The sequence below is a fragment of the Macrosteles quadrilineatus genome, unplaced genomic scaffold (assembly GCF_028750875.1).
Source record: "Macrosteles quadrilineatus isolate MER2022 unplaced genomic scaffold, UCM_ALF_1.0 Scaffold_8__2_contigs__length_117827958, whole genome shotgun sequence".
Lineage (NCBI taxonomy): Eukaryota > Metazoa > Arthropoda > Insecta > Hemiptera > Cicadellidae > Macrosteles > Macrosteles quadrilineatus.
In genome coordinates this window covers 80,985,230-81,003,645 of record NW_026542601.1, presented here as the reverse complement: position 1 = coordinate 81,003,645, position 18,416 = coordinate 80,985,230, and the positions used below count along the sequence as shown (strand labels likewise).

Genomic DNA, 18,416 nt, shown 5'->3' with positions numbered 1-18,416 from the left:
TACGTTATTACCACAAAACGTAGCCATATTTTGTTAGAGAATAACCAAAGATCCTATATGCATAACTCCCCTCAAACCACTCACTTGTTTATAATGGAAAAGCATATAAAATATACAGCAGAAAATAATTCAATGTAAATGTTTTATAACTTAAATTAAATAATGAATTGAAAAATATTATAACGACCACTTAAACATTTTCGTAAATTTTAAGTTCGGTTTATTAAATGTGTTTTGTCTAGAATAATACAGGTTTATTGCAATTATTTTTCATGCAGGTGACATGGTTTGACTTTATTTGATGTGTTATCAACGGATGATTTCATAAATCATACCAGCCAAGTTTCCTATCTCAAATACTTTTACACATCAGATAAGTCACTTTCCTTACCAGGTAAATCATTCAGTATCCAAAGGCAAATAAAAATATTTGAAATACAGATGCGATTGTACAAGAGAAAATTCAAATATTGTTTTATAGCAATGTGTGATCTTATCTCCGAACATTAACCAGCCCGGCTGTGTTATATATTCTGCATAGGTTGTGTAACAAGACAACGAGGCAGTGTTATGTATGTTGTGCCGGAGACCCGCCCACCGCTGGCCTTTGACCTTATGCCCACGCTGTTGGGGGAGTGACCTCTGCTAACTGCTTAGGCTTGGTCGATACTTGCTCGAAATCGAGCATAGCCCTAGTTAAACCTGTGCCTTTTCTGTATTTAGCAACAATTGAATAGCGCGACGACAAATGACAACTGTGTACAAAATAGGATCGGACCAGCGAACTTCAGAGTTAGAGGTGATCGAATTTTCCTTCCTTTGCATACTAGGACACTAAGCTGCTAATGTGGATCTGGAGGGTCGCTACACTATCACATATACTTAATCATTGATGATTAACAGGATTTGAACCTTTAACCTCTCACTAAGACCAGCTCGCTGTCCAAGGTGATCAATATAAACATTTGACAATCAAGACTTTGAGTTATGTTAGTCTCTATCTGATGCTGTCAAAAACTATTACAGACCACTCCTTTGGGAAATCCAGTATAAGGAACATGTTCACTGTGAAAAACTGTTTTACTACAAAATCCTGTAGAGTTTGTAGAAGGATTATGCTGTTTTAGGGACTGACTTTATTTGGAATTCCAATGAAATTTGTTTTACTTTACTTTCGGGTGACACCAAGACAACTCAAATCTGTAGAAAACAATCCAAAGGAGCAACGACTTATGGTAAAAGTGCACAACAATAAATTTAGGTTGGACAGAGAGACTTATCACTACAGCTAATCATCCAGAAACATCATTTTAATTAGGAGAAAACCCCGAGAAGAAATTTTTGTGAAACTGTGTACAAGTAGCTATTCATCTTTGTATTCAGATGAAGACTACTATGGTCGGAAGTTGTCCGCCATTGTATCCACGCTCCAGTTCCGGTTTCCTGTGTCCTTCCACGATTATCGAAATGTGAGGACCGAGGACCTTGTGCCCATCTCTGTCTAGCCTTGGAGAGAGAGAGGATTCCAGCCTCTCGCCGGGTCCCACAACAGTCATCATTGCATTACGTCTATTGCGAATGTTGCCTCATTAGTTCGTCCTTCTATACCGTGAAACATTGTGTCCTCGCATGGTTCGGACTTGTTTATCACAGTTGGATAATTTATGCGAATGCTATTCATAACGGTGTGTAGTTTTTACGAGTCTTTCTGGAGCAGGAAGAGAAGTTTTTCGTGAAGAGAAATAGGCCTAAATGTTTTTGGGGAAAAAATAATCTAGTCAGTGTGAACTTACTAGATGGTGTTACAGTGACAAATCTGTTAACCATGCGTTATAATTCTTCGTCTTCATCGTGACAAGCCATTAATTAGTAGGTACACGTCTGTTAAATCTTTTTGGTTCCTTCATGTTGCATATTAACATTACAAAAGTGATATTCGTCCTTGTCTTGGGCCAAAACATCCCTGAAGGTGCATTTCCATTTCGTCCCATGCATAAGAGGGTGAGTATACAATATACAGCCTGGTATAAATACCTCGAGGTCAATTGAATTTTTTTACATAATCCTATGACTACTAGATTTCTACTCTTCAGCCTAAAGTCTAGAGTGTACAGTTTGTAGTTTGTTTACCTTCCACCATAGAGATCGTGGGTGAGAGGTGAGCTCTCGTCGTCAGAGAAGTTGTCGTCACTGCCCTGCTCGTTCAGCAGGTGAGGGCGAAGCCCCGTCATCGCCGTGCCTGCAACAGGAACAACAGAGTGTAAAAACAGCGCCTGGAAAGTCCGACTGATCCGAGTGTTCTTGTAGGCAAACAAGGAATTGATGTTATTTCTCAAAGTCAATTTATTCGGTTGACAGATGCGATCATTGAGAAATTTATGGGTTTTTGCAAGGTCTTCAAGCAGGACAGTCTGTTTTTGCGAGAAAAAATACACTATGTCCTTTAAAATTTGAAGGAATGTGTCTTATCAAAGTTACGGGTAAATCCATAAATCTGATCACTAAATATCAATTTCCTAATTTTATACAGTATTACCGTTTTCTGTTTTCTTTATTTGTGGCAGAAATTCTCTGATCACGTGATAGTGATTTACCAAACCTTCACTGCCTTACCGGTACTGTAATATATCCGGCCACGCCTTATAACCAGAGAAATACAAGTACTTGTATGTCTCAAGGCCCAAGTGTCAACCTCCACCAACAAAATCCTTTAGTCCTTGAAAGTTAATGTTTTGCAGTTTTGGAATTCATTTGAAGAAAACGTCAATAATATTTCAATTAGGCTCCAAAATAATGTTTTACCTACAAATAGTTTATGGTAATTATTATTTACTAGTATACCTGTTGCTCGAAATCGAGCAATTGTCAAGTAACGGTATTATACAGAAGTTATTTTAAAACTACAGTAATAACAGTCATAATTTTCGATCAGTTTAAAAGACCCGACTAAATGCTTATGTAATAAATTGAAATACTCACGCTATTTAATAGCGCTTTGAAATAATAAACGCTTCTTGTAAAAATATTTTAGCATTTTTTGGACCCGGCCTTATTTTTTTAGTGTTTTCTACAAATGTTTCCCGACCTAAAGCTGTTTCCAGTAATCATTTTTGCATGTATTAATTTGATCTGACTTTAGTTAGGTTTACTTTACCAATGTGAAAACATGATGTGTATATTCTTCATGGTTTTGTTTTACTTCCAAAATAAGTTGCTTAGTATAACTGGCAAAAAATATATCTCCCCAAGTGATTGTGTTCCTTACTGTGAGACCAGGCCTCTCCTCTACTCTTCTCATTCGTATAAGATTTCCTATTAATTGTCTCCACCTCCTGTTTTCAATATTTCTCCTTTAAACTCAAGAAATTTTCTGTTCTTCCAACAAAACTGATTGACTGTTTAGATGTCTATAACCTCCCAAATATTAAAAACATCAATATTTACTCCCAAAAAGCTGGTGAGATTATTTTTATATACAGCTGTTTTTGTCGTTGAATTTGTTTTCAACGTAATTCTTATGGGAAAATTGCGGCCTTTGAGAGCGTATCGTGCCCTTAAGGGTAAGAGTTTTTAAATTCTAAAACCTTTATGCAAAACTACGAAGTGAGACGAATTATTTCACACCTCAGACGTTAAAATCGGTCCAGAAATAACGGAGGAGTTTTGTTCACAAAAAACAGCCCTCACGTACGTAAGACGTATAAAAGGTTGACAATAAGACGCAATAATGTCTTAGAAGCTTACAGATTTTTTAAATTTTTTAACTTAGGCCACCTATAATAAATAACCTTACATTTCAATATTTAGCTTATCACCTTTGTCAACACACTTACTGTTTTGTTTTAAATTGATCGGAGGGAGTGAGTTAGTTATACGTGTCTTAAATTAAAGAAGTGGGTAGACTAAACCCAACTTTCGTTTTGTCCTCAATATTAATTTCCAAATAAGGCCAAATCATTAGCAGTACTCTGAACAGCAACTCGGATCAACGGGATCAACCCACTCACATGCTTTACGTAAATTATGTCATTGATAGATCAAATTAATCTTTAAGAGCGTAGAATGTCACTACACCTCTTATTTTCCCTAGTTGTCTTTAAGTCCAGCTGTTTGTTAACACAGAATGAAAGGCCTTATTGTTCCGAGGTTCCCAAGTTTCGCTACAGAAATCATCCGTTCCCACCTAATTCCTCCATGCCCCAGTTCCCACAGTTCCTCGTCCCAAACTACAAAACAACTACAGGACATTCTGGTTACTTGAAGTGATAGTAAAATACTGCTGTAGTTCATGTTGTTGTGAAAGGGACCCAAGAAAAAATCCGTTTGTAGTTAGTTATCGATTATAGTCATCACTTTTAAATCATTGAAGGTTACATTTAGAATTTCAAACCGTAGGCTAAACATAATTTGTTGTATATAAAGCGACAAAAATTATTAGTCTATATTCACTATGGAATTATCTTTTTTCTTGACTTTGTTTCGGACAAAAGTATTTCACAATAATTTATTATGAATCCAAAAAGAATATGATTATATGTAATGTGATGCAAGGACATGCACAACTAACACTTTTATCATAATGAATTAGTATTGATGCCTCCTAGAATATTTTCTGTCTGGCAACCTATTAGTATTTTCTACATATTTATACTATTTTCTACATAGCTAGCTAGTTATCAACCTATAATCTAAATTACAAACGAAAGTGCGTGTTCATGATATGCTTTCTAACGTAGTTTATCATCATTATAACGCACAATGAAGTTGGAACACTGTTAATTGTGGCTAATGCGTTACGTAGTTAACTGATAATTTGAATACTAATCGTAGATTCTAACTCATTATCAAATCTTCACTCACCACAGTTTTCATCACTTAAGTGAGCACCATTTTCATTCGCCAACGTTTTGCAGGATCATTTTTTTAAGAGGTTGGCAACCTCTTTTAACTTTGTATTTGCCCGTCCACATAGATTAACTGCCCGTGCGTGGAACGTAGTATTAATAGTCAAAGAACGTATCCAGCAAAGCAAGGAGTGAGCCGGTACAGTACAAAGGTGAACTGTACTGATAAAATGTTTTCGGCAGTGATCAGGATCCGAACCCACGACAACACTGCCTTGGGACCGTCGTCCGTGACGCTACCGACTCACCTAAATTGAATTGAAAACACGGAGACAATTAAAATACAGTAAATAACAAATACTCAGTGCCAAAAATACTGCTCGGCTGATAAAAACATCCATAGTCCTAGGTATAGCTTATTTTCTAGCATTAGAAACATGATAATAGTAAAAAGGAAAATCAAGCTTCTTGTTCAAATGTTTATTGCGGACATTTTCCATCACGATGGCAAAAAACAATACACAACGTTTCGGGATCTGGAACCTGATCCCGTCCTCAGGTAAAAAAAAAACTTAACCAACACATTACAACTAACAATACACAAACGCCTAACCTAAGTTGGAGTACACTACAGAGAATACGTAAATGTGAGGTAACTGAAATTGTTTTGAATACTGTACGGACGAAAACCATAAAATCGTTTATGATAAACACAGACATCATGAGGAAATGCCATTTCGTCTTGAAGTTGAAGATATGTTAATAATGCAGTGAAAGCATGAAATGCCAACTGAAGTTTTACACATCAGCCCATGTATTACTGTTCGACGTTTCCTGGAGAACCGACAATTCAACACAGATATTTGCAGTGTTTGAATAAACTTGCATAACAAGCGCATAAGCGTGACTCGTGTCCAATGCATTTCATGCGCTATGATAAGGAGGTTCTCTCTATCAGGGTGCGTGCAAACTAGGTCCGTTCTATATTATGCTAGGAACTGGTACATTTGTTTTTTTAATTGGACATAGATGTAAACGATTGGTTGATATGGAATGATATTGTATAGGAATAGACTGTCAACGTTAGTTTTTATATACATTTTGATTATAACATAATCAACATTCTGTGTAAAAATAAGATTTTATTTGTTTTATTCTATACCCATAATAACATTGCAACAGGTTTATTATTTATTACAACTTATTTGATAGCCTATACTAATCTTTTAGTAGTTAAATTATTTGGTTTTGTAACTGAATAAATTAAATAACTTACAGTTTGAAATGAATTAATATGGCTTTACCAATAAAAATTAAACAGTATGAAACTTCTGTGAAACAGGGAATTTATATGGAAATGCAGTGAAATTGTGGAAATGTAGCCTGAGGTCAAGCTGTTGGTTTTAGGTAACGTATTCTATTGTACTGTATAGCAAAACTGTGATATTATTTTCAAAATTAGTACCGTACTAGCCCAAGCTTCACTTTTAAATTAATTAAGGACTAATTAAGGTGCAAAAAGATGATAGAGAAGATTTTTTCGATCAAGTACTTAACAATTATTATTACACTAATAAATAATTGTTACCCTGCAAAATAACTCTCCTCTTTTGCAAATAGTTTATTCAGTAGGACAACGCTTAATCCAGCTAACGCACATTCAATCTATCTTATAATCTGCAAAGGTACGTTTATGCAACTAAACTTATCATTTATTTATACTACACACATTATTGTTTTGCCTCGTGTTTGTGACAGGAGATATGTCTGTATGTGTGTTTTACCCATAGTTCTATCAGGGACCACTCTGTTTTGGCGCGAGTCCACAGTCAGCTGTTTATTATTCATATTGGACCGATAAGCGCGTTGGAGGAAATATCATCAATCAAACAAGTGGTGAGAAAGTTAAGTGGTATAACTGATCCGCTACTTGGGCAACTGTTGTATAATATAGAGTATTTGGATTAACGTGCTTAAGTTTTGTAATTCCTATATTATGTAAAAACCTTAAAATAGATTGTCTGAATCACTGCTTGCTTGCGCTGAAGATATACCCGAAACACGACAAACACACCCTCTCTTAAACCACACAGAACTGAAATAACAACGTGTATATCATACTTCATACTTAATATTATAAATGTGAAATGTTGTGTGTTTGTTTGAAGTTCAATCACGCATTAACCACTGGTCGGATTGGGTTGACATTTGGTATGATTATAGCTCACATTCCCGAAAAACATATAGACATATTCTAATCTCTTCAACTACACAAGTTGGTTCTATGATATTCAATAGCATTAAAAAGTCATAAGGTTTACCGACAGAGTGCAGCACTATAAATCTGTTTTGCATTTATGACAACAGCTAAAATAATTTGAACAAAGCAGCAACAAAAAGCTGTGAAACTTTACTTTTTTTCTATTGTTTAGGTGCAGAACATTATGGTAGATGCTACACTATAGTATAGAGTTAATTAAAAAAAAACAATTTTCTTAAACCGTGTCCTCTCCCATTGCAAACGAGCATAAGCATAACTGCAATAAGCATTTTATACTCATACGCCAACCCCATACGAAGGACTACTCTGCTATTCATATATATATTTCTGCTTTATAACAGCAAATTCCGTAAACTGTTGTACAGAAGTGCATTTAAACCGTTGTATTATATTTTACTCTTGGATCATTTCACAAAAGTTCAATAGAATAATGTTCTATATTGATGGGATGGCTAAGTAATTAATTATGTTACTTCTTTGACTATTGATGCTATTGCATGATTTGACTATGACGACAGGTTTCTTTTACTGTTGATTTTGTCAAATTCACATTATTTACTACGCCATGAGACGGATTCTTCCATTTGGCTAATAGCCAAATCAGAATGCAATCAATAAAATAACGTGGAGCCTGGACTGTTTAAGAAAACCCTTTTAAAATGTCATCTTTTTTAACCTGTCATCTTTGTTAGTCTCAACTAGATTTCAGCAATGTTTTCTAATTTAAAATTCGGACACCGTTCTAATTAGTTAAACAGGTCAGTCGGGAGAAAGCAGAACCGAGGCAACTACGCCGCGCGGAAAACACCGCTTCCCAAGTAATGGAAATCTGTCCGAACTCGTAACTTACAACTACTGACCAATACTGCTGGGTGTGTACTTAGGTAATGTAAATAGAATCAACATACTATTCAGCATTGTTCAGTATTCTGAAGTGTTTTACCGATTCCATCACTTAGCCCTATCTTTGAGAAAACTAAGATTCCTCAAGATTCTCTGGTATTCACTAATGAAACAACGGCTCAGAAAATCTATTTAGGTCATGAAAATGGCCAATAAGACTGTAAAATCAGAGTTTTCAAGAGTTACCATAATTTAACCAACGATGGATCTAGCATTTCAAACTCCTGCGTTGTCAAGCAGAATTGATCTTAAGTTGATAGGATATATAACTTCTTTAAAAATACGTCTAACAACACTTGAAATATATAGTCCATTTATTCTGTGGACTCACAAGACGTGGGTCTGATGATGATCGGCGTGTCCAATCGAAGTCGATCACCACTTGCAATCTTTTAAAGTCTTCACCTTCTTGTGAGTCACCAGTAAAATTTTTTGTCATTAGACGTATTTTTATTTACTTTATGTTGTTCCTTGAACCAAAGCAATTCAAGCTAGCAAAGAGGGCAACAACCCACTGTCAGGCAAATCTTAGAGTACCTATAATAAACTACAAAAGACAATGTTCTTTTGTTTGTGATTTGGAACCCTCCTCAAGTATGGCCAATCTAAAAAAAAGTAATTGACTCTTACAAGAAAATCTCCCTCCACATAAAACCACCAAAATCTTACAGAAACGTTGTCTTACCATCTCTGAGCCTATCGAAATAGTCCATCCTAGGCCCCAGGAGTCTCCTAAACGTCATAGACATTTTTAGATCATTCAACACTAACACTAACACTCACACCAACACTTCACCAGACTAACCACTCCTCCAGCTCATGAGAGTGTGTTCTGCAGCTTCTAGTTATGACTGACGTCGTGTGCTCTACTAGACCAACGGCCGAATCGGAAACACCGGATTGGATAATTAGAGTGTGATGTAAACAAACTTACAATCCTCACGCGATCTGGACGATACGGACGGTCCGGTGCGGCAACGTCCGGAAATATGGACATTCTTTAACTCTCGCAACATCAGTGGCCAATGGGATTGTTTGAGGTTCCGAAATCTTAAATTCTTCAATGTTAAATTGCGTTATTTCGATGGTAATTATTTTAACTCCCTTGACTATAAGCACCACAAACTTTGGCCCTTTCGAGATAGGGTAGATGCAATTAATGTCGATTGTCATTTTTTGAAAATTCTCATAATGATACCATGTCAATAAGGGCATTTAGTTATTCGGTGGGTCAAAGGAACACCACGAAGGAACTACACATGTTAGAATTTTCGCTGTTTGCAGTTTTCTCCTGAAGTTTTTCTAAACGGCTCAGTTAATTTAAAGTTTTTAAATAATTTTTTATTTATAAATCGTCAATTTTCTTAAAAACATTGTTAGCAGATATTTTCTTAATTTTTGTCCATTGGTTCAATCCAACCTACTGTATTTATGGCATCAGCAAACCTCTATCTTCGAAGTTTATTTACTTTTAGAGTTATGATTGATTACCTTTAAAACAATGCCATCATAATTGTATGCAATGTTCGTATTTTCCCCAAAACAGAGCTTCAATGCACATTTCCTGTACCACGTTTTCATCAGCTGGTCTGGCGACAACCTTGAATCACAATGGACAATACATCTTACTTCACCTCCCATCCCACATAGAGGATCTTATCTTTTAATCGCTGACAAACCACTTGCCAAATTCGTGGACAATTTATGTGTCCCGTGTTACAGTCCGTAAGAGCTATTTTCATTTATGGTGAAATCTTTTGGGACATTTTCAGTTTAAGTACTCTTGTATGGGAATTGTGTCATGTTTTGAGGAAGGATTACAGACGTTAATACACGGGGGTTTCATTAGTACATCATCGGATTATCCTCATGAAAAGGAACAAAAAAGTTGTTCTAAACGACTGTCTGATTCTTAACCGCTTAGCTGTAATCACGTAGGTTATCTGTGTGTCAATCTAACTTATCATTTTTATATTTTTCTTTGTTGTAGCTGAAAATCATAGAACATATTAAATATGTTTAAAATCCTAAAATCCGCAATTTGAGCCAAACAAATTTAACAACAAATTTAAAACAATGTAAAATGGGCCTTCTTGTTTCTTTGATGAATGAACTTTCGAAATCTTCAGCCATTTCATCCCGAAACACCCTGTATTTCTTCAGCACAAACACGTATATTTACGAGGTTGGTGACCGCTCACACACACGCACGGACGTTCACGCGCGCCCACGTACAAGTCACATGACCTTTCTACCATCTAGGAATGCTTATCAACTGCTGAAGAACAAAGTCGGGATAGCTGTGACACTAACCAACAGTGTTGGAAGGTTGGACATTACAAATTGATGCTAGTTGAATTTATTTTGTTTTGAATCTAAACTCACTATTCAATCATGTATGAATTCGAGCAACGAGTATGCTTGTTGCTTGTGACATATTAGTAACCAACATACACCCATGACTATGAACGAGTTTTGGAAGGCTTTCTCCGCGCCTGCCACGTTTTCGTCACTGTCACTCCTCTAGTTCTCTACTTTCTCTGACATTAACTTCTTTGTCTGCACGATTCAAACTACACTCCTTTTTACATGCACATTAGTATGACCCAGCTATTCCATACTGTATGAAGCCATTAGTAATGGATTTAATTGGTTGAAAGTTATGAGGTATATCACTAAGAGATTGTACAACGGGAAGAGTAAAGGTTACATTGTCAAATGAACTATCAAAAACATATCATATGTCAAATCTTTGACTGAATCTCTATGAATTTACGAACGTATACAAAGCTGTATCCTAAGACCTGCAAGTGTGCATTTCGTGTTCGGTTGGTGGGGGTTAGTGAGTTTGAAAGTAAACAGTCTTCGAACAACTCGACCTTCTGAGGTTCTGTTTTGACATAGTTTGTGGAGAACCAAATGTCAAGATGGTTACAGACTCACGGTCAGACACAAGAGACTTGGCCCACCAAGCTGTAACAGTCTTTAAACTAGTCATTCTTTCCTTGTCGGGGTGAAGTTTGTTAATTTACTTCATCATCTATTTATTAGCAGGCAAAACGAAAACTAAATCGTACTGCATCCGAGATCCTGATGGTAAAGAATATTGTTTATAAATAACAATTATATGTCTCTTAGTGAGACTAAATTTGACAGTTACAGAGGAAACAGTTTAAATTTCAATTGTTAGAAATAATAAGTGGTTATTTTTCTTTGAGATAGGTCTTCAGTGGTAAGAGGTCGTCTGATTTGAAGAAAGAGGTGTTCACAAGAGTTTTCGTGGTGTAACTAAAGACAAAAGGAGTCTAATGATTATGGAAATACTGAATAAAACTGTACATGTCAAAACATGTTTGATAGGTTGCCCCTCAAACTTATACAAGTAATAACTGATTGCCTAGGCACATATGTTTATAAAATTACAGAAACTGGTGAAATTCTCATTTAGTGTTTATTATAGGAGTTTGAGTAACACCCTTGAATAACTAATGAATATAGGCTATCTATAAATCCTAACATCATAAGTACAAATAATTAATTATAAATTGCTTAAATGAGATAAATGTTATAGTGATTAATATTTTATCATTTCATCAACGTGTTATCCTTAGTTTTATTTTCTACATAATCCAGCTTAAATACTCTTCTTGTTTATGTAATAGAATTGACTAAAAATACCATATAAATATTTCGCTAAAAGGTCGCTAGACAGATTTACCTTTAGATAAAGGTGGAAAATATGTTATGTATGACACCCTAGTACGATTATCAACAAGTATCCATAACAAGTTAATGGATAAATATTTGCTATAGTTTTCCTTAAATAGATGTGGTATCGTGTTTGTCAGAAATACCAACCTATTTACAGTTTAACAGATACAGAAAGTAGCGTTCAAAATTCTATAGTAGTAAAAAACTATAGTCCACTTTTATCATTAAAAAGTCTAGTCTTGTTACTTGATTTGATTTATATATAAGAAGTTTGTAAACAGGTGGTACAAAAATAGTTTAAAGAAGAATCATTAGTGATGCCTATCAACTTGCTAGTTTCGATGATACGTTGATTATCTTACACATCCCACTTTCACTCGAATAACTCAAGTGCATTTGAATTGCTAATTTGAACGAATCAAAAGTTTCAGAAGATTTAATTTGAGAGAGTGAGTTCAAAAGCATCAATCCGTTATTCAACAATAGTGTTTTATTTTGTTATGATAGAATTTAAGTGTACAGAACATTAGGTCAAGTTATGGTTTGTTTTTATTTCATGCAACTCTACACTGACCAATTATTTCTAAAAATGATTAGTTTAAAAGTAAATAGCTTTATTAAGTTTACATTTTAAACAATAACAAATCAGAGTACATGGGTGGTTGTTTTCACGTATATGTGTTATAGAAAAAATAGTGTTGTCTAACTTAAAGTCATTGTAGCTATGTTGGCCTTTCAATGGATTAATATTATATTAGAAATAATATAGCCTAGTAAAAATCTAGGGACCTAGTTGCTAAGAGTAATACATAATTGCTGAATTTCTTCCAAGCGTCGCAAGGTTTATTTCCGCAACGAGTAAGGGGTTATTGGGCTTACAGCTAGAAGAAAACAATAACATGTCATAACAAAATACAAACTTGATACCGAATTTATTTCCAAAATTTCCTATCAAACAGGCACGATGATAACAAGCGGAACTCCTATTCTTCTTACTCCTTCCCAGAGAAAAACAACTAATTATAAGAAGCTTCCGGCAATGAAAGTGAAATCTCTCAAGCGACTTGGCGACGAAACAAAGCGTTCAGAACAGGAGTTTATTTCTTGTTGCAAACTGTATTGTATAGAAATCGTTTTGGACCGCTTGCTGCACGAAAAGTTTATAACTTGATAAAAAAATAAAGCTATATTCTGTTAAAAATACTTAAATTATATCAGGAGTATAACTGAACGAAATGGATGTTTGCTTGACAACTGTAAAATACCACTATGTACGAAATCAAGACAGGATTGACTCTCGAAAGTGGGCGTCCTTCGGCACATTCCGTGCTCTGTCTAGACCGGGGAACGGTGGTCCACTGAGGGAACAGACTAGGAACAGTGGACCATGAGAATGATAACATACAGATACAGAACTCAAGTCAAACCAGGTGCAGTGGAAACAAAAAATATAACACAGATTATAACGTTAAATCTGTAGCTGTCCTCTTTGAAAATTACGAGATCTATGCAAAAACTGTACTTTTCTCTATTCTTGTAGGTAATTTATCAGTGTCGGTGTCAAAAAATTCCCTTTCACGAAACCTCCTGAATTAATTTTGCACATACTATATGTCGACATGTTTAAATAAACCTTAGAATACGACAACACCAAACATTACTAAGACGGGCTTAGGCGTCCATCTAACTGTTCTATAAGGGGGGCTGGGGCCTGGAGGGTAAGGAATAACCCCCAATAAAAAAGGGGTTCAGGGGGTTTTTCACCACAAAATGCTTGAAACTGATACAAAATGGTTGATTTCACACATTTTTGTAACTGAATTTGCTTTGTGTTGTGCATTTAGCTATATTGAGTTTTTGAATAGTTTTTAAATAAAAAAAATGTTAGCACAAGTTTTTATAGAGGGGGCTTGGGCCCATCTTGCCCATATTGATGGAACACGCACCTGGATTCTAAGACAGTACTATTATCAGGTTTGATATGTGCAATTACAGTCCGAGAAAGTCTAGGTATTTACGAGTAAAGCTTAGCAATTAATAGATATTTTACTGACGCACCGTTGTCTTAGACAGTATACCGATTAGATAGACGCTACAATGAAAGTTGACCATTAAAATAGTTGAGGACAAATGAAGTAAGAGAAAGGTGCACTTTGTATGCTGCACACGACGAAATAGCATTTTTGTTTGATTTTATCACTCCTTTAACTGTAAATAGGAAAGGTGTAGGGTTAGGAATGCAAAAGATCTTCGATATTGGCTAATACCATCTGAGCCTTAGCTTGGCTTTGGTTAATAATTCAAATGAATCCTCGGAGCATTTTCAGTGTACATTTAAAATCCAGAAATCACCCACAGCATCACCTTTAAATGTATAAGTAAAACTGATAATGGGGGATAATACACAGTAAAACAATATTGAAGTAGTGCCTATAAGTTTGTTCAAAATGGATAGTCATGTATTTATGACATTAATACGAAAATTTGCCATCTGCTTGACAAACCGACACCTTTAAATACATATTTGTATGAACCGCGGAACCGCAACGATGGATCTACAGGTGTTTATTTGGCGGGTAAAGCGAAGATCTGGCGGGAAAAGTGTGTCAGGGTGATTCTGATGGGCGGATGTTGAACACATTAGATGGTAATCACAACGTTCGGACCTCAGGACTAAGAAGCTGAGGATCTGAGAGTATTAAATGTAGAAAATTGGCGTTGAAATTGTCAAATCCATCTAATCGTATTGATGACGGAAAAGGTATTTTTAACCACGTAATTCAAACTTTGATGTCATTTGTTTATATCTTGGATCTCCAAGGAAATAAATCGTAGTTTACAACTGCAGTTACCATTATAGTTACATTCGTAACGCTCAAAGCGATCGTAATCTTCGATGGAAATTATCCCGAGGCAGACTAGCGTATAAGCCGATGCAATTTATTATTCAAGACTAAGTTGTTTATTTTGATGTTGTGAAGCAGCGGCCGTTTGGTGACTAACTTATATTTAAAGAGGTAATTTAGGGTATCCAGAGACAAAAACTAGGGCTTCTTCGACGATTTGGCGAAAACCTATGAAAAGGCACAGAAATGTAACTACGCACCGTAGTTTTCCGCTAAACAATACCAGTTTTATTCAATTGGTAAGTATGGGGATATTTAAGAATATTTTAGTTTTTGTCACTAAAACAGTTACAGTACACAACTTATCAATATTTACTAGTTTTTAAAGTAGCTTGGTATTTCAACTAATTTGTGAAGACCTGAAACAGTATAACTATGTAAACAGCACCCTGTAATTTTCCGCTAAACAATACCAGTTGTATTCTGTTAAGAATTAATTAAATGAAATTAACGTAGTTAAATATAGTACGATATTTATGTTAAAAACAAGCGTAAAAGATGAGTGAAAATGTAAAAGTCCACAATCATTACATTTGTCACATTTTGGAACAATGTGTGTACATTATGGTAAATCAAGATTTTGTCTATGGCTGTGTATACATTGAATTTATCGGAAAGAGGAAAAGGAGATGGAAACGGGGGGGGGGGAAGATGTTAGCGCAATTTTTGTACGCAGTGGTCCGTGAAGATGCTGTGAGGACATTGCTTCAGCATCTCCAAAGACTTCACTGATGATCGCAGTGCAAAAGCTTTATATATGTTTAATTTTAATGTTGTTGATAAACTATGTCCATACTCGACATGATTTGGACTAAATATCAATCACTACCACTATCAACCCAAACAGCCGATTCAATTCATAAAACGTGTATGTCTAATTTGAGGCTGGATGCAATACGTGTATGATTGAACAATTATACTTATGCCACTTTTCATAATGAACTGTATATTTAACTAGAGTTTTACTGTACTTGGAGTATAAAACTGTTAGGAAAAGATAATTAACCAATTTAGCTTCAAATGCTGATTTACCAGGGGGCGGGCATTAATTGCGCCAACTGACCACAGTCAGGTAGTCGGGTATTCCTAAATTACGCCAATTACTCCAGGGAACCACCCGATACATTAATTATCGGCTGGCAGCCATCTGACTGTATAGTTGAGTAGGTTAGGTTGGGATAGATTATGATGGGTTAGGTTAGGTTAGGATGGGTTAGGTTAGGATAGGTTATGATAGGTTAGGTTAGGATTGGTTAGGTTAGGATGACACGTTAACATTCCTTCTGCCGACAACTCACCCCTACCTGGCTTGGGCTTGGCGCAACTAAGGAACATTTTTTGGGACCCTTTGAGGGCTTGGCGCAATTAATGTACCACTACTCCAAGAAAATGTCAAAACCCATGAGATGCCTTACAGGTACTTTGGAAGTTGAATCATGAATCTAGATTGTATTATTAAGCGCGTCAACATTTAAGCGATTTTGAATAGACAATACTTGACTATTGGATTAATACTGTATTAATAGTCAAATATACAGTAAATGATCTACGCGTTTCCAACCACAAGCAACGCCTTGGGATTGTGTCCAACAGGTAGAAATTGATTTAACGAAAGTTCAGTATAACTGGAGACAGTTAGGGGAATGTGTCAGTGGGGCAGTGAGAGTGGGTCGAGTATATTTCGAGTACGAGGGGCAGGGGAAAGGGGGAGGGGACCGGGGACCAGTTGTGGACGATCGAGAAAGTGGTTGAACAGGTGGAGTACGTAGCTCTACATTCTGACCAACCAACGAGCGAATGACATTTTCAAAACAATTTGATTCAATGACACTATTAAAGTATAGTAGATAATACAAAGATAATACAATTATCTTGAAAATGACGTAAATTTTGAAATTTGGGAGTGAAAATGGATTAAGATTATTTGGACGTCGACACGGGACCAGGATGAAAAGTATTGCGGTGAGGTTGAGTAATAAATGAATGAGACAACATAGATTCTAACAATAACAAAATGTGTCCTTCGTTTCTCAAACTCAATCTGGCAACTTTTATACCGTATAATACAAGAAAATGAAGAAAAATTAAATGACCTATTTAGAAATACAATGGTAGCCAAATACCGATACCAGATACCAATGGCGAAAAACACACTAATAATAATAGCAAGCAATACATTTATTTGTTTAGTTGTTCAGAGGTAAAAAAGCATGATGGTCCAACGATTAGAACAACAAATTGTACAAGTATCTATATTTTGATCCATGAACAATCATCAAGGACGCAGTGCAAAGACACACAACAATTTTACGCTGAAGTTTGGAGCATGATACTGAATACGGTGCTTGTTAGGCATAGTTGTAGCCATGTTCAGCATTGTTTTGTTGACAAGGAATTTGTCAACACACACAAACTACCAGTTAAGATACCAGTTAACGAAAGAAGTAATAAATAAATCAAATTAGTCAATATATATATATGGATTTTCCATCCACTGTGAAATATGAAAAACTGACGATGAAAGGGTATTTAAATGTAAATGCAACGGACAAATGGCATATCTATGATTCATCAAAACCGGACTTTAAAAGGTCAGTCTGATGAACCGGAATATGACGGTACTTGGTCATCAATCATCAATACTTGTGTAATGCTGTCAACTTATCTCACTTGAGTGGGGCCACAGTACTTACTCAGATGATGGGTTAACATACATACATATACAAGATGAACAACTTAACTGTGCCACACAATTGATATCTCAGAATCTTTTAGATTTGGAGAAAACATTGAAAGGATCACTTTGGGCTGTTCAACTATTTTCTCATGACATTTAAAAATCTAAATTCCACATTTTTCATAAATAGCAGCCATTTTCCAACACGGTGGCTAACTTGAACATTTTTCATGGAACAAGATGTTTTTAGGTTTGTTTTAGAATGTAAATACAATTTTAAAACGTGTTTATTCTTGACAATTTTAAAACGTTTTTGTGTTTGGCCTTTTTCACTAAATCCAATTGTTTGGATATAGACCTGGGTAAAAGTGACTTGTGTACATTCTGCACCATGTAGCTCCTAACGATTAAATTTGGAGAGAAAATGCTAAGACTAAATAAGCCTATCTACATTCTATAAATAATATAAATATATTATTTAGGAATATGAATTTTACTTTTTCAAAAATGGCCGCCATTTTGCAATACCGTTAGGGCTAACTTTTAAGAATGTCTCACGGAACACTATGCATTAATTGTATGATATTTTTATGACCAGGTTTTAGGTCCTCAATTGCAATATCACTCATCTTTAGTTTATGTAAATCAATTATTATAACATTATAGTTTGAACAGGTCCGGTAGGAAGTGACTAACAGATATAATAAGGTCACTTAGAATACGGTTTTTATTTTTTTATATCACCTTAAAACCAATTTTTACTTTTCCCACTCCTGCTGTGGAGTAAATCATAGTTCAAGGCACATCTCGAATGCCATTCTTCATGCCATTTCAACGCTACAAAGTCTCAAAATAGAACCAAAAGTACGAATCTTTCCGGATTACTGTCGTACAGTTCCGTGACGTATTCCATTAGGACGTTAAGTAGAGCTGTCGGACCATTAGACGACGTGATAAGTGTTTTATATAACACATTGTCGAAATCCCCATCAGTGCGAGGGCGATCACAGTCGTGGCCTTCCTCGTGCCTTTCTCCACAATACAACAGACCGTTCAAAGAAAAATGTTGAAAGGAACGTGGTATGATGTAACTT

The 18,416-nt window shown here is 35.6% G+C and overlaps 1 protein-coding gene across 2 annotated transcripts in view; it reads right to left on the bottom strand.

The window, feature by feature from the left end:
- Nucleotides 1-18,416, bottom strand: part of LOC128999711 (chitin synthase chs-2-like) — a 62,506-nt gene that overhangs the window by 38,602 nt on the left and 5,488 nt on the right. For both annotated transcript variants that reach the window (XM_054426353.1, XM_054426352.1), the window contains exon 2: nt 2,131-2,239. In XM_054426353.1, the coding sequence (XP_054282328.1) occupies nt 2,131-2,231 (101 nt within the window). In that variant the 5' untranslated portion in view covers nt 2,232-2,239. The remainder of the gene's footprint in view (nt 1-2,130; nt 2,240-18,416) is intronic.